Source organism: Delphinus delphis, chromosome 17, assembly GCF_949987515.2.
Source record: "Delphinus delphis chromosome 17, mDelDel1.2, whole genome shotgun sequence".
NCBI lineage: Eukaryota > Metazoa > Chordata > Mammalia > Artiodactyla > Delphinidae > Delphinus > Delphinus delphis.
Genome location: NC_082699.1, coordinates 77,259,652 through 77,283,177, shown reverse-complemented (window position 1 = coordinate 77,283,177; position 23,526 = coordinate 77,259,652). Strand labels below are relative to the sequence as shown.

At 45.1% G+C, this 23,526-nt stretch overlaps 1 protein-coding gene across 2 annotated transcripts in view; it reads left to right on the top strand.

Annotated features, from left to right (window-relative positions):
• Positions 1 to 23,526, top strand: part of TRAPPC9 (trafficking protein particle complex subunit 9) — a 507,030-nt gene that overhangs the window by 165,320 nt on the left and 318,184 nt on the right. For both annotated transcript variants that reach the window (XM_069539993.1, XM_059995234.1), the window contains one exon: positions 12,589 to 12,713. In XM_069539993.1, coding sequence (XP_069396094.1) covers positions 12,589 to 12,713 — 125 coding nt within the window. The remainder of the gene's footprint in view (positions 1 to 12,588; positions 12,714 to 23,526) is intronic.

Below are 23,526 nucleotides of genomic sequence, written 5' to 3'. Positions count from 1 at the left end.
GGTATTTCTATTTTTTATTTTTTGAGGAATCTCCACACTGCTTCCACAGTGACTGCACCAATTTACATCCCCATCAACAGTGCACAAGGGTGCACTTTTTTCTTTGTCTCCTCATCGTTGCCTACACTTATCTCTTGACTTTTTGAGAACAGCCATTCTAAAGTTTGTGAGATGTTATCTCATTGTGGTTTTGGTTTGCATTTCCCTGATGATTAGTGATGGTTGAGCACCTTTTCATGTAGCTTTTGGCCATTTGTATGTCATCTTTGGAAAAGTATCTTACTCGGTTCCTATGCCTATTTTGAAATCAGATTTTTTTTATTGAGTTGTATGAATTCTTTATACATTTTGATATTAATCCCTTATCAAATAGATGATTTACAAATATTTGCTCCCATTCTGTAGGTTGGCTTTTCATACTCTTGATTGTTTCTTTGGCTGTGCAGAATCATTTCAGTTTGATATAGCCCCACTTGTATTTTTGTTTCTGTTGCTCATGCTTTTGGTGTCAGATCCAAAAAATTGTTGCCAAGACCAGTGTCAAGGAGCTTTTCTCCTATGTTTTCTTCCAGGAGTTTCTCAGTTTCAGGTCCTATGTTTAAGTCTTTAATCTTCTGAGTTAATTTTTGTGAGTGATTTACGATAGGGGTCCAGATTTATTTTTCTGCATGTGGTTATCTAGTTTTCCCAGCACCATTTATTTAAGAGGCTGCCTTTCCCCATTGAATATTCTTGGCTCTCTTGTCAAAGATTAGTTGACCGCATATGCAGCGGTTTATTTATGGGCTCTCTATTTTCCATTGGTCTGTGTGTCTATTTTTATGCTGTTTTGATTACTGTATACTATTTTGATTACTGTGGCTTTGTAGTATAATTTGATATCTGGAAGTATTCAGTATGATACCTTCAGCTTTGTCCTTTTGGCTTAGGATTGCTTTGGCTATTGGGGTCTTTGTGAGTCCATACAAATGTCAGAATTGCTTTCACTATTTCTGTGAAAAACGCCATTGGAATTTTCATAGGGATTGCATTGAATCTATAGATGGCTTTGGGTAATATGGACATTTTAACAATATTCTTCTGATCCACAAATACAAGATACCTCTCCATTTTTGTGTCTTCTTCAATGTCTTTCATCAAAGTCTTGTAGTTTAGTGTTCAGTTCTTTCATTTCCTTGATTAAATTCCTAACTATCTTATGTTTTTGATGCTATTGTAATGGGATTGCTTTCTTTATTATGTTTCAGATATTTTGTTGTTGGTGTGTAGGAAAGCAACTGATTTCTGTATGTTAATGTTATATCCTGAAACTTTACTGAATTTATTGATTAGATCTTACAGTTTTTGGTTGAGTCTAGGATTCTGTATAAGATCATATAATCTGCAAATAAAGATAATTTACTTCTTCCTCTCTGATTTGGATACCTTTTAATATCTTTTTCTTGCTTGATTGCTCTGGCTAGGATTTTCAGTACTATGTTGAATAGTGGTAAGAGTGGGCACCCTTGTCTTGTTCCTGATCTTAGAGGAAAAGTTTTCAGCCTTTCACCAATTGAGTATGTTAGCTGTGGGCTTGTCATATATAGCCATTATTATGTTGAGGTATGTTCCTTCAACACCCAATTAGTTGAGGGTTTTTATCATGAAAAGATTTTGCATTTTGTCAAATGCTTTTTCTGCACCTATCGAGATGACCATATCATTTTTATCCTTTATTCTGTTAATATGTGTGTATCACATTTATTGATTTGTGTATGTTGAGCCATTCTTGCATCCCAGGGGTAAATCCCACTTGATCCTGGTATATGATGCTCTCAGTGTATTGTTGAATTTGATGTGCTGTTACTTTGTTGAGGATTTTTGCATCTGTATTCATCAGGGATATTGATGTGTAGTTTTCTTGTAGTTTCCTTGTCTGGCTTTGGTACTGGGGTAATGCTAACCTGGGAAAATGAGCTTGGGACTGTTCCCTCTTCCTTAATTTCTGGAAGAGTTTGAGAAGGATTGGCGTTAATTTTTTAAACGTTTGGTAGAATTCACCTGTAAAACCATTTTAGTTACCTGTTTTAGTCTATAGTTTTTGGGCTAATTTTGTGTGTGTATATTAGGTACTTGTAAGTATTTGAATGGGAGTAGATATTATAGAATATTTGAAGTTATGTCATACAATTTTAAGTTATGGAAGTGTAACTAATTACTAGTATTCTGTTTTAATCAGGTAACAGGACTTAAATAATTTCTTTCTTCTGGGTTTTACCATGCGGTGTGTGGTGTGGTAGAGTTAGCAATTACGGTGTGTACTTCCCCCCACACCCCCTTCACAGATACTTATGGACGGTCTACTTTATTCCAGGTACAGGCATACCTAAGAGATACTGTGGGTTCAGTTCCACACAACCACAATAAAGTGAATATTGCAGTAAATCGAGTCATGATTTTGTGTTTCCCAGTGCTTATAAAAGTTGTTTACACTATACTGTAGTATATTAAGTGTGCAATAGCATTATGTCTGAAAAAAGCAATGCACATACCTTAATTAAAAATACTTCATCGCTAAAAAATGCCCAAACAACTACAATAGTGACATCAAATATCACTGATCACAGATCACCATAACAAATATAATAATCAAAAATTCTGAAATACTGTGAGAATTACTGAAATGTGAGACAGAGACACCAAGTGAGCAAATGCTGTTAGAAAAATGGCGCCGATAGAATTGCTTCACACAGGGCTGCCACAAACCTTCAATTTGTAAAAAGTGCAGTATCTGCGAAGTACAGTAAAACGAGGTGTGTCTGTACTGTACTTCTCTTGGGATTGTCCTGAGTAAAATGAGACGCAGTCCCTGCCCTCAAGGAGCTTAGTGTCCAGTGCAGTGCTGTCCATCAGAACTCTGTGATAGGGCAGTTCCTGTTCTGAGCCGTCCAGTAGGGTGACCGTGGGTCACATGTGGCTTTGATCACTTGTGATGTGGATGGTGCATCTAAAGATCGAGTAGTATTTGATTTTAATCACTTTAAAGGCGCACTATCTTGCGGCCACTCTTAGACCACGCAAGTCTAGTGGGAGAGATGGGCAATTTAATAATTGATAAAATAAGTGAAATGAATTTTTTCACAAATAAATGAAAAAGTACAGCTTTGCTAAGTGCTAGGTAGGAGAGGTACATGATACTATGACTGTATCACAGGGAGTGGGGGAAGGCTTGTCTTTGCAGGTGATGATGGAGGTAAAATTTACAGAAAGAGCGGGACCTTGGAGGATGAAAGAGGGAGGGGTGGGGAAATTTGTTTTTCATGCATGTGTAAAAACTGTGGCAGAAAGCAAGTTCTGGTAACTTAGTTTTTGAAAAATGTGTGTGTGTGTGTGTGTCTGTGTGAGAGAGAGAGAGAGAGAGGAGGGGGGAGAGGGAGAGAGAGGGAGGGAGGGAGATTCTAACAGTTATTCCTTAAGAGAGTTTGCCCCATAAGTATCAACAACGAATTTGTTGGAGAGGAAAGGTTTTGGGGGATGATGCTGGCTTGAACTTTTTCTTTAGATAATTCCTAAAATTAGTGTTCTGACTTGAAACTGTCAGCTCTGTGATTTCTGTGATTTGGCTGACTCTTTAATGAAGAAATAATGACTTTCCCAGTCTTTTAGGGATGTGCAGTGCTTGAGGACAGCTGTGAAGAGGGCTCAGACATTCAGACTGTACTTTGAATTTCTTGTTTCTAAAAGAACAAGCATGTGTCATTACTTGGCCTGGGACCATCGTTCTCCCTTTGTTATCTTGTGGAAAAGGCATCCTATTTCCAGTTTCAAATCGGCAGTCCTCTGGTTTTGTTTTCCTGATTTTATCCTAAAATAACATATGCTAATTGAGCTATTTCTGTGGCTTTCTTTGGAGAATTGATGTTCATTTATTTGTGTTTCTCTTTAAGTAGAGATGGAATACTACATGTAAACAAGATATAAAAGATGTGTAAGATCCAGAGTGGAAACGTGAGAGCAGCATTGATCAGCGCTACTGGGACCTTTCCTGTTGATCAGTGATCAGTCTTTCCCAAGGCTGGGGGTGGGCGGGGGGCAGGGCCAGGCTTTTGTCTCCACGTCCAGTGCTCCTTTAAGCACATCGGTTCTGGACAGACAAAGGGAGCACATCTGGGATTTGAACACATGTCCTCACATTTCTTTTGTTAAAAAATTTTTTATTGAAGTATAGTTGACTTGTTAATTTCTGCTGTACAGCAAGGTGATTCAGTTATACATACATATACATATATATATCTGTCTTGTTCATGTTCTTTTCCATCATGGTTTATCACAGGATATTGATATTCCCTGTGCCCTACAGTGCGTCCTCAAGTACCTTAATCCTTCGCTTCCTTTGACGATTTCCAAAGAAAAGAAAGTGCCGCTTTCGGGCTCCCATTTCAGGGCTCTGTCGCCAGGGGTCCCTGAGATCCTTTGGCCAAGTGTCACCTGCTTCGGTTTTACTTGTTTCTTTTTTTCTTACCCATCTTTAGAGGGGGAGAAACTCAGTAATGTCCTGAAGCTAAGAGGACCGTCAGATGGTTTAAAAGTCCACTGTAGTTGGCTTCCTGTGTGGCCAGTGACTCAAATGGTGTCGCTTTTCGGCAAAGGTGATCATCAGTAACAGGCTCCCAAACAAGATCTCGCTGGACACTGGCTCCTGTAGCGTGTTGAACACCTTGTCTGCTGTGAAAAAGTACGGATTTCACACTTAGCCTTGGAGGTGACAGCTGGACGTTACTGTAGGAAGGTGTGCCTTGTGCGCACAGCGTTGTGGAACTAGACCTTTGTTTCTTCTCTCACCTGGGACACCAGAAGGAGATCCTACTCTCAGATTTTAGAGCTGCAACTTCACAACACTTTGTCTGTGTGATGCTGCCTCGTTCATAGTATAGGCTTCATGGCAGAATTTCATTCTTCTTTATGACTGAGTAATATTCCATTGTGTGTATGCACCACATCTTCTTTATCCATTTGTCTGTTGATGGGCACTTGGGTTGCTTCCATGTCTTGGCTGTTGTGAGTAGCGCTGCTTAAGAACATCGGGGTGCATGTATCTTTTTGAATTAGTCTTTTCGTGTCTTGTGGATATATACCCAGGAGAGTGGAATTGCTGGATCATATGGTAGCTATATTTTTAGGAACCTTGTACTGTTTTCCATAGTGATTGCACCAATTTACACTCCCACCAACAGTGTATGAGGGTTCCTTTTCTTGTTGAGTTCCTTTAGTGAGGATGTGTTGGTGGTAAGTTTGCTCAGCTTTTGTTCTGAAATGTCTTTATGTCACCAGTTATTTCTAAGAATAGGAAGTTCTGCTGTGTACATATTTCTAGATTAGCAGTTAAATTTTCTTAAATACTTTGAAGATGAATTCATACTGTCTAATGGCTTCCATTGCTGTTGAAGTTAGCTCTTGGTGTAATTATTGTTCCTTTGGATACAATCTGCATTTTTCTCCCCCCCCAAGTGTTTATATCCTTTAATTTAAAAAAATTGATACAATTCACATACCATAAATTCACCCATTTAAAGTGTACAATTTAGTAACTTTTAGTATATTCAGAGTTGTGCAATCAACCAAAATCAAAACATCTTTATCATCCCAGAAAGAAACCCCAAACCCATTAGGAGCCATTCACCATCCTCCCCTCCCCTGGTCACTAGAAATCTGCTTTCTGTCTCTGTGGATTTACCTATTCTGGACATTTCATATAAATGGGATCATACAATCTGTGGCCTTCTGTGTCGGGCTTCTTCTGCTTACCATGATGTTTCAGGGGTCATTGGTGTTGCAACCTGTGTCAGCCCCTCATTCCTTTTTGAGGATGAGTAATAGTCTATTGTATGGACAGACGGTTTTTGTTTATCGGTTCATCAGTTGACGGATCTTTGAATTGTTTCCATTCTGGCTGCTATGATTAATGCTGTTATGAGAATCTGTGTACACGTTTTTGTGTGGACATGTCCCTGTATGGTTTTTTTTTTAGAATTTTTGAATTTTATTTATTTTTTTATACAGCAGGTTCTTATTAGTTATCTATTTTATACATATTAGTGTATATATGTCAATCCCCTGTATGTTTTCAAAAATAACTTTTTCTTATTTTTCGGTATTCTGCAGGTTTACTGTGTCATTTCTAGGTTTGCGTTTCCTTTTATTGGTCCCGTTGAGCTTTTTTGCGCTTTTTGAATTTGAGGATTCACATTTTTCCATTATGAAAAATGTTCAGTCTGTCTCTCTTCAGATACCATGGTGCTTTCCCCAGTTTACTCTCACCTGCTTCCCTAACTCCTGTTCACCTGCGTAGCCTCTCACTCTTCCATGGCCTCTAATGTTCTTTCACATTCCTCATCTTTCTCCATGTGCCACATTCTAGATAATTTCCACTCCTCTTTTTTCCAATTCACTAACTTTTTCTTTTTGCCTAATTTTCTGTTTGGCTCTTTAAGGAGTGTTTAAATTATCCCTGGCGGTCCAGTGGTTAGCACTCAGCTCTTTCACTGCCGTGGCCCAGGTTCAGTCCCTGGTCGGGGAACTAAGATCCCCCAAGCCATGTGATGCTGCCAAACAAAACAAAAAACAACCAAAAAACCCCCAAAGAGGTGATATTTGTTCTTAAATTGCCTGCTCAGTTTTTGATAGGCTCATCTTCCTTATTTATTCCTTTGAATTCCTTTTTATTGTTTGCAAGCATATTAACAACTCATTAATAACTTTCTTGGAAAATCAAATATACACTTAGCATATGACCCAGCCAACTTATTCCTGGATATTGAACCAGGAGAACTGACAGCATATGTCCATACAAGGACTTGTACACAGATGTTCAGAGCAGCTTTATTTTTGTAATAACCAGAAACAACCTACGTGTTCATCAGTAGGTGAGTGGAAAAACAAATTGTGTTATATCCACTCACTGGAATACTATTGAGTGATAGAAAGGACTGAACTGTTGATATGCACAGTAACTCAGGATGATTCCGAGATAAGGATGCTGAGTGAAAGAAGCCTGACAGAGGAGCGTAGATTAATGTACAATATGTATAATGTGTTAACTTCTGGAAAACGCACCCTCATGTCTGGTGCCAGCAGTGGGTATCTGGCCAGGAGGGTGGCGGTGAGGATGTGCGAGGGTGCACGGGGAACCTGGCAGTAGGTGGATATGTTCACCGTCTCAATTGTGTTGCTTGTTTTAGGAATGTCAGAACTCCTCCAGTTGTACAGTTTAAACATCTGCAGGTTATGATATGCTAATTGTGTCTCTGTAACGATGTTAAAGTGAGAAGCCCTGGTACTGGGTGAGGGTGCCTGGAATGAGAATGCGCGGAGGAGGGAGAGGCTGCAGACATCCCGGGAGGCCGTTCGTGGGGCGAGAGCAGTGAGGCATCGATTGGGCCCCGCAGGAGGGGTGCTGCTTCCCCCTACTTTAGCAGGAGGGAAGGCCAGGGGGATGGAGGGAGGGCTGTTTCCGTTTGAATGGTATATGAAGGCCACTGTTTCTACATGAATTATTTTTTCTTCCTAAGCATATCCCAAAGTTTCTGAATGAATAAACACACCACTTTCTCTATGGAAATTGAGGATGAGTATTGTCTAATTTCTGAGCCAAATGCTTCTACTTCTTTGGTTTTCTTGAGGATATGTTATGATAACCAGATGGGCTCTTTGGCACCCAGGGACTTTATGAATAATTGAAAAAACATCTTCAAAATATATTCTACCTGGAGCACCATACCCTGACCGACTCCCACTGGGAGATGGTTGTCTCCTTTGGCCTTTGTAAATGCATTTTATTCCAGTTTGGTTTATTTCATATACCTGTCACCAGTGAGAAAAGTGTGTATTCAGCCTTCAGCATTTGTGTCTCTTTTGAAAGTGCACAAAAATGGACACATTTCTGGAGCGGCCCCCTCACCGGAGACAGAGGCTAAACCACTGTGAGGGGCCCCGTGGTGGGCTTCGGGGGATGGTGCACTGCAGAGCAGCCTGGGTGGGGGGTTTCATGAGCTCACGTCAGGGCTGAAGCATGTTGTTTGTGCCAGCTTTGCTGGGTCATCACAAATCCGACAGTACTGACTTCTAGTTCTGGCTGTGCCTCTGATGAACTACCAGGTTACTTACCTTCTCGGGACCTCGGCTTCCTCATCTATAGAACGGATAAAATCGTGCCCGCCTGGCAGGGCGTGACGAACAGCTACATGACGTGTCCTAAGCGCCCAGTGCTGTGCTGAGCCCGCAGTGAACACGCAGCCTCCAGCCCTTCTTAGTTGCAGTATTTTTATTGCGACTGTGCTTTTTCTTCCCACCACACACATCCCACTTTCAGCTGTCATTTCTACCAGTTGTCACTGCGGCTGTGATGAAGCTGACTTCGAGAGACACGTCCTATTTTAGCATATAAAATTGTATTTCTGAATTGCCCACAGAGATGCTCTTAATAGAAAAATTGAGCACTGTAAACAGCAACTGTGAAATTCTCTCTAAAAGCTCCCTTTGATTCATGATGATCTACCAGGCTCGTCCCATTCTTAAATACCCTCTGTCCTCCTAAATCCACTCAACTCTGCGGTCTTCCTACGAGGCTGCCTTCGTCTGTTTGTAACTTTTTTGGTCTTGTCTTCCTATTGCTTGTCATCCCAATCTGTTCTCTGTTCTATTTGTGGTAGCCTGTGTTGGCAGGAAAATTGGCCGAAATGGTTGAACAGAATTTGCTGCCCTCCATCCGCCCAGCTGGGAGCGGCCTCTTCCCCGCTTGCTCCACTGGCTCCGTCCAGCCTCTCGCCGCCCTGTGCGGCGGCCTCCTCCTCTCCAGCCCTGTCCTTATGCAGCTTCCGGCCTTCCCAAGGCTGGCTTCTCCCTCCCACCCCTCTGTCTCCCATGGGGACAGAGCTGCTGATCTTCTGTCCCCATTTATAATTTATACATAGCTTGTCTTTTCCATTCTCAATTGGATTAGGGGGCAGAATTCTTTAATCTATAAAGAAGCCGGAGAGTAGCTGTTTTAATATATATTTTTTCCCTGAGCTTGAAGATTACAGGTTTCTGAGGTTTCTTTGAGGCTTTGAAGTCGATGTCAGAAAAGGAGGCACATTTCAGATGTAGTTTTTAGCCTTTTTTGGTAAAGTGCCCACAATCCTAGGTCCCTCCAGTTCCAAGACACTGCAGATTTGTGCTTTTCACTGATTCCCTTGAGCTGGTCCCCATTTTAGAGTCAAGAAAACTGAGCTCACAGGGTTGTGTGACCCACTCACTCTTGCAGTGTGGTGGGAGGCTGGCTGCAGGAAGACCCAAACCTCTATCTTGAGAACATATGATTCAAAGGAAGATCCACCCCGCCTGCTCCACCCTTCACAGATCAAATCTCAGAAAGACTCAGCGAGACCCTTCTGGGGTCTCCTGTTCGTCCTGTGGATCAACCACCGTTGATGGGACATTTCCATCTCTCACCACGGCTGGATTAGAGCCACCCCTGATCCCGCCAGAACAACCTGGGGTGGGGCAGGAGCTGTTCCGCAAGGAAGGAGGACAGACCAAGCCGCTGCTCAGGACATTTCCCACTACAGCCCGGAGCCTCTGGACCCCTGCAGAAAGGAGGCCTTGAGCACTGTTACAAGTGTAAAACAGGATCAGTATTTCCAAGGCACAAAAGGACCTCAGGCCTTTGGGAGCTAGCAGCATTTGCATAATATGCTAATGATGGAAACTTTCTCTAGGGAAGAGTGAAGTACATGGGGGAACGAGAGGTGGTGCTTAAAATCCGTTGGGCACCTGCCTTAACTCAGCAGGGGTGACCCTGGGGCTCACTTGCAGGCTCCACGTGACCTAGTTTCTAGCTGAAGAGTGTGGAGTTTGTGTTTTGCAAATGTCTGTGTTCATAATACTAGTTCCCTCACAGCAGGTACTGTGGTGTAGTGGAGAGGTTTTACAGATTATGCCCATGATGCTGGGAGAATGAGAAAAGGGAGAGAAAAACCCATTCAAATCTCACAGCTTTGGACGACTTTTGCAAATGGGTCTTTGCACAGAGACACATGATGAAAGTTCAGTTAACCGTGAGTGAATTGAGTTGATTATTGAACGTGACTTTGGGGCGATGGAATTTTCGTTGACTGTGGCGTGTAAACTACCAAATCTGACCCTGTGATTTATTCATTTACTTAACGTTTACTGTGGGTTTATGATTTGCTAGAGCCTGTGCCAGCTACTGTGGGGGGTGTAGGAGGGTGACATTGATAAGAATTCTGCCCTCAATGAGTTGATAGTCATGGAAGGAATCTGGGACGTGCATATAGGTTTTGCTATAATAACAATAGCTGTTTTTGCCGAATGTTTGCCAGGTACCAGGTCTTGTGACAAACACTTAATATTCCCTGACCCGTCTGAGTCCCCACCACGGCCCTGCCTCGCAGCCTGTCTTCCTGGATACGGGGCCAGCTGTAGTGATCGCGGGTCTCAGTGTAGACGAGGTGCCCGGACTCGGAGGAAGGGTGGCTGCATGGTGAAGAATTGGGGATATTAGGATCCACAGAGGTGGTTGTCAGAGGTGCACAACGGTGAGAAGACACAGGACAGAGTAGGGGCGACAGGGAATGTGTTTAGGCAGGAGAATTGCCTCAATCCGGTTGCAGGTACTCACCTGATTCACAGTTGGGCGCCGGTCCCTGGGCGGCCGCTTTATTTCCAGTCTATCCTTCACTTAGTGTGTCGTCCTTTCGGGTCCCACCCAAAGCCTCTAGGGCTTACCATCCACTCTTTTTAGGGGACACAGAATGTCACTGCTTTCCCACCTGAGTGTGAAAGGCTCTGCTCAGATTCTCAGCCTCTTGGTCAGTTCTTCAGGAAGCTGCAGGCACCTCTGGGGAAGTTGAATGGCAGGCCTGTGTCCCTGCATCTCCTTCTTCTGCCGGATCGTGGTCCTGGAGTTCCTCCTGCCTTGTTAGCCCTCCGGTGCGTTGTCTGCGTTCTCGAGTTGTTCTCAGCGGCTGGGTTGGTCTGAATTGTCTACCTGCTGTTGTCAGAAGTAGGAGCTCCTGAAGTGCATTCGCTCGTGGGGCTGTTGGGGGTTTGTACTCCCCTGCTTGCCTGTTCGATGATGCGTGGGCGCCTGCATTACTTGTAACTGAGTTTTGGTGTGGCTGTCTGCTGCTCGGTTGACTTTCTGTTGGGATTCTGAGGGATGCATAAACTGTCCTCTAGCCACCATCTGGAATTGTATTTTGGGTTTGCATTTTCTCTGCTTAATGCAAGTCATTTAAAAATTAGCTTTTGGGACTTCCCTGGTGGTGCAGTAGATAAGAATCCGCCTGCCAATGCAGGAGATACGGGTTCGAGCCCGGGTCCAGGAAGATCCCACATGCCGCGGAGCAGCTAAGCCCGTGCGCCACAGCTACTGAGCCTGCGCTCTAGAGCCCGTGTGCCACAACTACTGAAGCCCGTATGCCTAGAACCCGTGCTCCACAACAAGAGAAGCCACCGCAATGAGAAGCCTGCGCACCGCAATGAAGAGTAGCCCCCGCTCGAGGCAACTAGAGAAAGCCCGTGCGCAGCAACGAAGACCCAACACAGCCAAAAATAAATAAACAAATAAATAAAATTAACTTTTCGTGGCGATGTTCCTAACAATGTTTCTTCATAATTGGTGGGCACCTCCATCTAATTTAGAAGTGGTTCTAGTTGATAATTGAGTCAGTTTCTTTTGGGGTGCAGAAGATGCTTACTTACACGGTTGTCAGCAGTTTTTACAGTCTGAAAATGCATTTTTCTTCAACCTCATGCAGCCATTGTGCTGTGCAAAGGGCCCTTGAGTAACAGGAGGCATCCTGGGAGGGGCGTGAACTGATTTACATTTCTGTGGAGGGAAACGAGCCAGAGCTGCATGTGTGTGTGGGGGCAGCCAGGAGGCCTTGTTCTTAGTCCTGGAGGGGCTGATGGCGACCAGACCAGGCTGGTGGCCTTGAAAGCCATTTCTGGAAATACTCTGAGAGCTAACAAGAGCTCCTTTTGGATTGGATGTGGGATGTGAGATAAAGGACTTAGGAGGAGCCCTGGATTAGACTGACAGGTGAGATCACCAGGTAAGAAAAAGAACAGGTGGCAGGGAGTGCTCTACAGAGGTTTACATACGGTCCTGGACACAGTAGTGGCCTCCTGAAATTGGAAGACGAATGGGCTTTTAGACTAAGTTCAAGTGGCACGGTGAAACCACCACGTGAACGGAGGCTGAGGGAGCAGCTCGTACAAGGGCTGGAAGGTAAAGGCGGCTTGGCGCTGTCTGAGCACAGGAAGCTGGGGGCGGGTGCAGGTGATGTGGTGCTGCGGCTGTGCCTCCTGACAGATGGTAGGCACCTGGCGTTTTTCAGAAGTGGTACGTCCTCGACTTTGACCTGTGGTAGGTGTGACTCTACGTTCCCGGGAGGTTCACCGGGCGGTTGTAGTTAACACGAGGCAGAGTAGTGAGCACACACGGGAGCATTACTCCAGATATTAGCAATTTTTGAATAAAATCTCCTACATTAAAAAAAAAAATCCGGTTAACTTCTCACTTACAATTTTATTCTCATCTTTCAGACAGCATCAGTGTGAGTGGCTTTCCGCTGTGCAGCCCCTTCCGCCAGGTCGTGAGGCCCCGGGTGGAGAGCAAGCCCGTGAACCCAGCTGAGGGCAGCCGGCCTGGGGACCTGGGTCACGTGAAGGTGAGTCGGCCCCCACGGGGCAGCCCGCCAAGGGGCTTGGCGCTCTGGGTTTCTGCCGAGCCTTTCGGAGGCAAAGTTCTGAGTATTCTTCAGAAAGGAAAGGAAGCGTGTATTTGATAACAGATCTGTGTTTGTGGAAAGCTGGTTTCTCAGTATTTCTCCTTCTGTGTGAGGTTCGGGAAGCAATTACACTGAAGCTTGAGTGCCTCGTGTGGTGGTGGACTCTTAATTTCCTGAAGTTTCGGGAATTTGTGGGTTGAATCTAGGACTGTACTGATGAAAGTAGAATGTCGCCTGCCTTTTTCTCGTTCATTTAAAAATTTATCTATCGCATCATTATTCTCAGTTCAGATGTTTATCCCGTAGACTTGTCTTAATCCTTAGGCGACTCCTTCCACTTGTTGGTCTTTGAGCACCAGGGCAGCCGGAATGAATATATAAGTCACGAGTGAGTGTTGGTGCACAGGTGCCTTGGGCCTGGAGCCTGAGCAGAGGTGAGCTGTCTCCTCAGAGCACGAGGGCAGTCGGGGCAGAGCTCTTGGTGGTCAGCGACTTGTCAGCACCTGGAAAGCTTGGCTGGGACGCGCCTGCCCAGGGAGCGTGTGTAGAGCGAGGGGACGAGAGGTCCCAGCAGCTGTGACTGGGGAGCAGGCAGCAAAGTCGCCAAGAATGACTTCAATAGGCGTGTGTTCGGGCCCAGCCTTTTGGGGCACTGCTTACATTCTTGGCGTTTAACAGGGTCACTGACTGATTAGACCCATCAGAAGAGCTTGGCCAAACTGGCTGTGAGTCAGTGAGACAACAAATTGTGAGCCATCGGGGCTGCGCTTGACGCAAACAAGATGACGGTGGAAGGACCTGGACGCCGTCTGCCATGAGGCCGTGGCGGAGGGGACGCGCCAACCTGGGTTGATAGAGGTCGCGTCGGTGGGCTGAAGTGCTGAGGAGCTGGGTTTCGGGGGAGAGTCTTCTCCATCTAGGGCCCTGTGGGAAAGAGGAAGGTGGCATAGCTGGGAGTCTCCGTCACTCAGATACAGAAGCTTGATGGCTGTGCGTCAGGGCTGTAGTGTTGGCCAAGGGCCCTGGGTTGTGGAAGAAAAGTCCCACCAGAGGGAGCAAAGGCGTAGAGGTTCCGCAAGCGTAGATGCTGTTGGGGTGATTGTTGGCAGGGAGCCGCGGAGGAGAAGCTGGGAAAGGGGCTTCCTTCCAGGCCCCGGATGGTGCTTCCCTGCCGTCTCAGGGGTTCCTCCTCCTGGGTCAGGCCCCTCAGCATCATTACCTTTGCCTCTGCAGTTGGCCTTGTGGCCTCCCCCTCTCCGTCTGCTGTTGGTGCAGCTGTGGCACGATTTTCTTTTTATTTATGTATTTAATTTATTTATTTTTGGCTGCGTTGGGTCTTTGTTGCTGCACACGGGCTTTCTCTAGTTGGCGGCGAGCGGGGGCTACTCTTTGTCGCGGTGTGCGGGCTTCTCACTGCGGTGGCTTCTCTTGTTGTGGAGCACGGGCTCTAGGTGCGTGGGCTCAGTAGTTGTGGCTCACGGGCTCTAGAGCACAGGCTCAGTAGTTGTGGCGCACGGGCTTAGTTGCTCCGCGGCATGTGGGATCTTCCCGGACCAGGCCTTGAACCCGTGTCCCGTGCATTGACAGGTGAATTCTTTACCACTGTGCCACCAGGGAAGCCCATGATTCTCTTTTATCCACATCCACACACACCAGTCTCCTTTTAGAGCCGTCAGGAATGCTGTCGGGTGGATGTGCTGACCTCGTGGGAGCCTTTGTGCCGAGAGGGAGTCACCCAGTTTGTCTGAGGTCTGTTGGTGAGGGGTGCAGTGAGTCCAACCTGTGAAATGTCGCACCTCTCCCTGGTCGTCCAGATGCGTCCTCGTGGTTCAGTTGAACTTGTGAGGTTCGGCACAGGAGTGGCGTCTGTGAGCGGCTCCTGTGCTTCTGGTGCTGTCATGTGGGAGCCTCCTGGCACTGCTGAGCCTATTACATCAGCCTTCTCCCCAGAGCAGGAACGGCTTTAATTGGGAATGTGCTAAACCTGTAAACCTCGCTGAGGAATGGTGTAGTCATGGAAACAAGTAATTCAGTGAAAGTGGCTTCTGGGGAGCCCCTCAAGAAGTGGGAAAAGATAACATGTGTTTCTTCGGATTTCCCAGAAAGATTCCTTCCCCCGTTTGGTTTGCGGCATGTCTGTCTGCATTTATTCCCGGCTTTTCTGCACACCCTGAAGAATCTTCTAGGATTGAAAACAGATTGTGTGAAGTGAGTGCACATTAGACATAATATTCCTGTAAGTTAGACTCTGCAGTAGGGCCTCTCGGACCCTCAGTTTCTCCATCCTTAAAATGGAGTAATCACGCTCCCTTCATGGGGTTGTTGGGAGGCTTAAATAATAGAAGAGCTGGGCAGGGAGGAGACACAAAGCTGATCAAATCAAGAACTGGTAATGGACTGGGACTTGATTCCTGTATTTTGGGAGAGAAATGAGACTTGGTGAATGAGCCCCGCTGGCTGTTACGGGGGAGCAGCCCCGGCTAGGATGGACACTGGGTGGCCGATCTGGAGTCTCTCGACCAGTTTCTTGGCGCTGCTGAGCCAGCTCCCCAGTGACAGCAAGGCTCAGCCCTGCCTTCTGAGTTAATACTGTGTGCACGAAATGTGGCCGCGTGCCTGGAACGTGGCAGGGCTGCATTGAGAGCCTGCCCGGGAGGGGCTTAGCTTGGGGACCGCCTGTCCTGGGCTGGGGCTGCAGAAATGGGCACGCATGGACGGACGGGAGGCCTCTCGCCTGTTGGCTGTGCTGTGTCCCGCTCGAGGCTCCCTGCAGCTTTGCCTGGTGGAGGCATCCAATTTACAGCCTCCAGGGCCAGACTACCCAGAAAGATGGGAGCTGCATGGGGCCCTGTCCTACTCGGGCCTGGAGCGTAAAGCACTCAGAGAGGCTGGAGGGCTTTAGCCAGAGCTAAACCCAGCCGAGGCCCCCGCCGTGTCCGGCTGCTAAATACACCCCAGTTTCCCTCCATCGACAGCAGTGCTCTGTAAGTGCATCACACCCGCTGGTAGCCTGCTGAGAAGCGCTTGGAAATCCCAGCAAAGCCACAGTTCACCGGGAGGTGGGGCAGCCGGGCCTGCCCTGGGCTCTGTGCACATGTGGTTCTGGGGAGCTTGCTGGTATGTGCCCACCCTTGTCAACAACACCTTGCCTTTAAAAACATCAGGGAACAGGCCCAACAGCCTCGGCCATCAGGATAACAGCTCCGTCCACGGGCACCTCCCGTGGGAACCAGTGTCATGTCGGCCGCTTTCCGGATGGTGGGGGCTCGAGCTGAGGCTGTAGGTGCCCCTGCCTCTGCATGTCCTGCCGTCTCCCTGCTGCTCGGACACCTACACAGTCCATCCAGGGGCCTCAACCACTCACTTAAAACACCCGAGCCCCAGTTTGATCACCTGCAAGTTGGGGAGAAAGTCCTTTCTCACAGGTTGTTAGTGAAGATCTATTGAAATAATACTTGGGCAGGTGTTTTATTAAAAACAATACACAAGCTGGGGAGGAGGAACAGAACTGGGGGTTGCCTGAACGGATGAGTTGCAGGGTGTGGTGAAGGCGTCCCCTGGTTACAGAGCAGGCAGAGGCCAGGCCTCGTCTCGCCCAGCCGGTGTTGCCCACCCAGCCTGGACCCTGCCTGCCTGTCCCAGATGCGCCACATGGCTGCCTGCGTCCTGTCGCGTGGCCGTGCCGGGGTTGTCTTCCCTCTCCTGCGTGCCTGTTGTGTCAAAATTATAGATGATGACTGTGTTCACTAATACATGCACCTATGAAAAAACTCAGGAACCTTCAAAATTAAGTAGTCAATCTTAAATCCAACAAGACTTCTCTAAGTAGATGTTCAGATTGTCTGTGAATAGAAAGATTTACTTCTTCCTTTCCAAGCAGGCTAACTTATTCCTTTCCCTGCTTTATTGTACTAGCCTTGTTCATGATTGTAGAGATAAACCATTCAGTCTTTCATCGTTAAGTGTGATGGTAGCTGTAGAGTTTTTATACCTGCCCTTTATCCTATTAAGGAAGTTCCCTACAACCATTAAAAAAAAAAGTTATAGCAAATAAGCCAGCGAAGGAGGTAGAAGTTGAAGCATAAATAATATTCAGTTAGTCCAAAAGAAGGAATAAAGGGAGGACAAAGGAAACAGGAAAATGGGACAGATAGAAGACAGCAAGATGATGGGTGATAAACTTAACCATATCAGTAATCAGATCGAAAGTAAGTAGTCTAAATACTCTAATTGCAGGTAGAGAATGTCAGATTGGATAAAAAAAGCAAGACCCAACTCTAGCTACCTCCAAGTAATGAAATTTAAATATAAAGACAAAAATAGGTTGAAACTAAATGGATGGAGGAAGGTATACCATGCTTACACTAATGAAAAATCTGGAGTGGCCTTATGGAGAACAGAGAAAAGTAAACTTCAGAGCAAGGAATATTACCAAGGATAAAAAGGTCTTTTCATAATGGTAAAGGGCTCAATTCCTCAAGAAAATGTAAGCCATAAATATTTATGTACCTAATAAGAGCTTCAAGATACATGAAGCAAAAACTGGTAGAATGGCAAGAAGACATAAATAAATTGAGAGAGTTCCATATCCTTCAGTAATTGTTGGAAAAAGTAGACAGAAATGAGTAGAGATAGTATTGTTCAGATCTTCTCTGTCAATCAATTTGACGTAATCAACATTTATAGAGCACTCTGCTCAACAACAGTTAGGTACAGAGTACATGTTCTTTTCAGGTGCGCATAGAACAATTACCAAAGTAGACCATATTGGGGCTGTGATGGTTAGATTTTGTGTGTCCTCGGGGCTAGGCTGTGGTGCCCAGTTGTTTGGTCAAACACAAGTTTAGATGTTGCTGTAAAGTGATTTTGGAGATGTGATTAACATTTACCACCAGTTAAGTTAAAGAGGTTGTTCTTCATAATATGGGTAGGCCTCATCCAACCAGCTGAAGGCCTTTGAGCAAAAATTGAGAATTTTGGGGGGAGAAATTTCCAAAATCCCTTTCTCCAAAAATGGAGAAGGAATTCTGCCTCAAGGCTGTGACGTAGGTCCTGACTGAGTTTCCAGCCCATCAGCCTGCCCTAGAAATCTCAAACTTGCCAGCACCACAGTCACACTGGCTAGTTCCTTAAAATAGATCTCTTTGTACATGTGTCCACACAAATATTGCCAACACACGTGCCCTATTGGTTTGTGGTTCTGTTTCTCTGGAGAGGCCTGACTGATACAGAGGGCCACAAAGCAAATCTCAAATTTAAAAGGATTCTCTTTTTTTTTTTTTTTTTTTTTTTTTGCGATACGCGGGCATCTCACTGTTGCGGCCTCTCCCGTTGCGGAGCACAGGCTCCGGACGCGCAGGCTCAGCAGCCATGGCTCACGGGCCCAGCCGCTCCGCGGCATGTGGGATCTTCCCGGACCGGGGCACGAACCTGCGTCCCCTACATCGGCAGGAGGACTCTCAACCACTGCGCCACCAGGGAAGCCCCAAGGATTCTCATTTTATAAAGTATATTCTGACAGTAATAAAATTAAATTAGAAGCCCGTAACAAAGATCTTTGAAAAACCCTCAGACGTTTGGAAACAAAATGACACTTATAATTAACTCATGGGTCAAAGAAGAAATAAAAAATTAGAAAGAATTTTGAAATGAGTGAAAATGAAAGCACAGTATATCATTTGTGGGATGCCACTAAAACAGTAGTTTGGGGAAATTTATAATACTTAATGCCCATGTCAGAATAGAAGAATAGCCTTCAATCAATAAACCTCAGCTTCAACTTGAAGAAAGTAGAAAAAAATGTGGAAGTTAAACCTAGAGTAGAAAAGGAAATAATAAAGACCAGAACAGAAATCAGTGAAACTGGAAACAAAAAAACCCGATATTGACAAACCAAAAGCTTATTCTTTGAGAAAAATCAGTGAAGTCTACCAACTTCTAGTCAGATGGATCATAGAGAAAAGACATAAATTAAAAATATTAGCAATGAAAAAGGTGGCATCACCACAGGTTCTACACATATTAAATGCATAACGGATATATCATGAACAACTTTATGCCAATAAATTTGAAAACTGAGGTGAAATGGACAAATTCCTTTTAAAAAAATGTTTTATTGAAGTATAGTTGATTTACAATGTTGTGTTAATTTCTGCTGTACAGCAAAGTGACTCGGTTTTACATACATATTTTTTCATATTCTTTTCAATTATGGTTAATCACAGAATATTGACTGTAATTCCCTGTGCTCTACAGTAGAACTTTGCTCATCCATCCTATATGTAATGGTTTGCATCTGCTAATCCCACACTCCCAGTCCTTTCTCCCCACCCTCATCCCCTTGGCAACCACAGGTCTTTCTCTATATCTGTGAGTCTGTTTTTGTTTTGTAGGTATGTTTATTTGTGTCATATTTTAGATTCCACATATAAATGATATCATGGTGTTTGTCTTTCTCTTTCTGACTTATTGAGCTTCATATGATAATCTCTAGATCCATCCATGTTGCTGCAAATGGCATTATTTCATTCTTTTTAATGGCGACAAATTCATTGAAAGACTCAAAGTATTAAAGCTTACTCATAGAAGTAAGTAGATAGTCTGAATAGCCTTATATCCATTAAGGAAACGGAATTTTTTGTTAAAACCATCCCATAGAGAAAATCCAGGCCCAGGTGGCTCACCCATGCAGCTTACCAAACATAAAGGGAGGAATAATACAAATTTTATGTAAGCTTTTCTTGCAGGAAACTTGAGAAAGAAGGAATACTGCTAATTCGTTCTATGAGGTCAGCATCACCCTGATATCAAAGATATAAAAACACACAAAGATTATTAAAAAAACGGCACAAAGATTATAAAAACAAAAACAAAGACTCCTGAACATAGATAGGAAAATTTTAACGGAATTTTTTTACCATAATATTGGCTGAGTGGCATTTATCTGAGGAATGCAAGGTTGGTTTAACATTAGAAAACCAGCAAATGTAATTCTTCATATCAACAAACTAAAAAACAAATGATATAAGCATCTCAGTAGATGAAGAAAAAGCATCTGACAAAGTACAATATCTATGTCTAATAAAAACTCAGCAGACTTAGAAATAGAAGGGAACTTCCTCAACCTGATGAAGTGCACCCACAAAACTGCTACAGCCCCCTTTGAACTTAAAGGTGGAAAACAGGTTGTGCTTTCCCTAAGGGCAGCCACACCGGGCCACGCATCCTGGCTCCCCAGGTGTACCCTCTCACTGTACTCTTCATTGGCGCTGGCTGTTCACTTTGATTGGAGGTTCTCTCTCAGTTCCTTTGATTCCTGGCATGTTCTCCGGTGCTCCTCCAGGGCCACGGCCTGATGTTACTTTGTCTACCAGGCTGTCAGTGGTGGCCCTGTGCTCATGTCCCCGAGTTCTCCATAGCTGTGAGCTCCTCATGGCCGTGGCCTGGTCCGCGCCTCCTGGCACAGTGCTTGGCCTTTGGGAAATCTTTCTGGACCCAGATATTCCAGATAGCTAGGTCAGATATTCCCTTTCCACAGGAATTCTCCTTTCTCTAAAGAGGTTCTCTCCATCAGTGAGGCAAAGCAGGGCAGTGGAGTAAGTTTCTTCTCACTCAGAGTAAAGTCTAGTTTTCAGATTCTTCAGAAGCCCAACAACATTCAGATGCTGTCTTATGCCCTGTTAAATATTTTATTTTACTTTAACCTTTACAGTAAAGAACCATAGGATATTCATGAAGTTCTTACATGCTTTTACGTTTTAATAGTTGTATTTATAAATGGACTGACTGGAAGAATCTGCTAAGAAAACTTAACAGTAAATGTATTTGAGTTAAAAACAAAAAAACCTATGTCATGGAATAGCATATTTTCTTAATCAAGCTGTGTTATTAGGGGAAAATGGTTTCATGAGCCTTTTGGTGCCTCGGGGCAGCAGAGTGAAGGTTCTCATTAGCTTGGAGGAGAAAATGTATTAGACCATTTGTTCATTGATCATTCACACGCTCAAGGATGGCAAGCAGGTGGGCTGCCCAGGCTGGAGACTGTGCTGGCCAGGGAGGCTTGGAACGTGGCAGCAGAGAGATCGAACTTTTTAAACAGTATTTACAGGTTACGTCCCTCATGACTGCAACTTCCCAGTATTTGGGTGGGAGTTACTGAACAGCTTAGAAAGATTAAGCAACATGCCCAAGGTCAAGCAGTTTCAAAGTAGAAGCTAAAATTCAAACCCAGTTATGGCTAAATCCAAAGCTTGTATTGTTTCCACAATGTCATGCTTCCCCTCTCTATATACTTTATAAGTTTCCAAACTTATTATGGAATACAAAACATCCTCTATTGATTCAAGCCGTATTTATAGAGCAGCGAATATAAGCTTTTTGCCTATCTGACCCTCAGCTTTCAATGTGTGAAATGCAGATCATAAGCCTTCCTCCTGGGCTATTGTAAGGAGGAAAGCATCTGCTATTAGCCCTGGTAGATAAGAAAAGCTTACAAAATGGCAAATCCAATTCAGTTCCAAATTATTTCTAATCTGTCCCAGGAATAGTTACAGAGACAGTTTAAACTCTACAAAGTTTAAGCATAAAGGCATCAAAAGAATCCTTTAATCTGCTCAACAATTTCAAAACTTAGTAAGAAATGTAGCAGTAAGAGAAGTGGAGAGTCCACTGCATGTGGAATTCTAAACAGATATCAGGGAGAGGGGCCAGAAGAATGCTCCTTGAGGTTCCATGACACGGTGAAGGCTTTTGTCCACCATGATGGTCACTGTTTACCTGAACCCCTGTAACATTTCATCCACTCCACCCATTCGACAAGCCCCTGGTGAGTAACTGTTCAGTGCCCAGTTCTGGGAGCTGGGGCTGTAACGGAGGGCAGGACGACGTCCTGGAGCTCACCTTCCGGCAGAGGAGCCGAACAGTAAGCACACACATGTCAACTGGTGAGAGGTGCTGTGCGGGAAGGTCAAGGAAGGAAGAGGATGGGGCCTGCTTGCCCCATCGGCACAGGCCTTTCTGCAGAGGCACCATGGCAGTCTGAGATGCCTGTGCACACACACAGTCTGTGTCAGGTGGTTTCCTGTATTGAGGTAGGACATGACTTAGAACATCACCACAGCTGCCATGACTATTATATAAGCCAGTTTTCTTCCCAGTAGGGTGTGAGTTGGTCCAAGCTAAGGATGGTACCCTACTAATCTTTGCCTTTTCAGCACTTGGTACCAGGGCAGGCACATCACAGGCTCCCGGTAAGTGCTGAATACTGAACAAGAAAGAAAAGGAAATGGCTTCTAAAGGGTTGCTCTGTGCTCTCATTCCTTTCCTATTAATCATATGCTACGTTTGATCACAGCAGGACCTTATCACGTTGGTTGGTACACAGTAGCATGCATCCGAATCACCTGGGGGCTTGTTAAAACAGCGCGCTGGGCCCCATCCTCGATTTCTAATTCGGCAGGTCTGGGTGGGGGCTGGGAGTGCATTTCTAACAGGTTTGCAGCTGCTGCAGCTGGCTGTGGGCACCATGCTTTGAGGACCACTGCCTTAGGGTAGGAGATGTTTTCGATTTGTTTAACGTCTTTTACTGTCTGTAGGACGGCACTGTAAGCAGTTCTGGACCTTCCTGCTGTGCCTCATGCCCTGTGATGTAACTCTTAGGTTAGCACATGGGAAGCTCTCTAAGTAGCTCAGTTTGAGGTACCTCAGTGACTGACTTATAGCACCTGGATTCCTGGGAAGGCATTTTCATAAACATTTGTGGTAAAATCTTAACATAAACATACAGTTAAAATTAAATCGAGGCATTCAAACGCATATATTGGGGAAAGTCAAGAGACACCTGTCTAGGAGCCCATAAACCCGCCAGCCCTGCTGCGGCCCAGGGCCCTTCCACGGGATGAGCCTCATGGTGCCACCGTGTGGGGGTCACAGAAGCCCTCAAACCTTTGAGCACCCTGGCCCGTCATGAGAGTGCCTGTTGGTTCACCAGCAGGACTCACGGATTCCCAGGCAGACAGCAGAGGAAAATGGGTACTTTCATTGCATTCTTGCCAAACAGGAAAATTGAGTTAGATCAGCTTTTCAGAATGACTGACAGAAAGCCAATATGTTTGCTTTGGGTAAGGAAGTGGAAATTTCACACCACAGACATACGGGGTCCAAGAGTCATTTTACAAAATGTCCTGCCATACAGATTTAGGTGATATCATCAGTCCCTAAAATGCCCCAAACTGTTTAAATAGGGGCCACATTAAACAAAAGAATCCTGCCCCCTCTCCCAACCCGGAAACATCTACACTATTGAAACAAGCGAAATGGGGGAAACAATTACTTGTCATCAAACAGCCATGGATAAACCTCAGCGTTGTCTCAGTGGGTGGGTTACTTCACTTCATCTGTGAACGAGAGATCATCCTTAGTCCTCAGGGGTGTTCTGAGGGTGAAGCAGGTCACAGAACCCAAGTGTGGAGACCCCCCAGCTCCCTCTGCCCTCTGGTTGGCACATCCCTCTGTCATCTCTACATTGCTTGTATGGTGTTGTCGGCAGTAGGCTTGTCTGTCACCCCATGTGATCCCAAGCTCCACGAAGGCAGAAAACGCTCACGTTTCCTTATCCACGCTCTACAGGATATCTAGCGCATGCTGGGTGCCCAATCGATGACCGTTAGACTGGGAGAAACACAGAAAGCTGTGGAGGAGGCAGGCAGAAGGAGGAGCCTTCTTCTTCTTTATTTTTTAACATCTTTATTGGAGT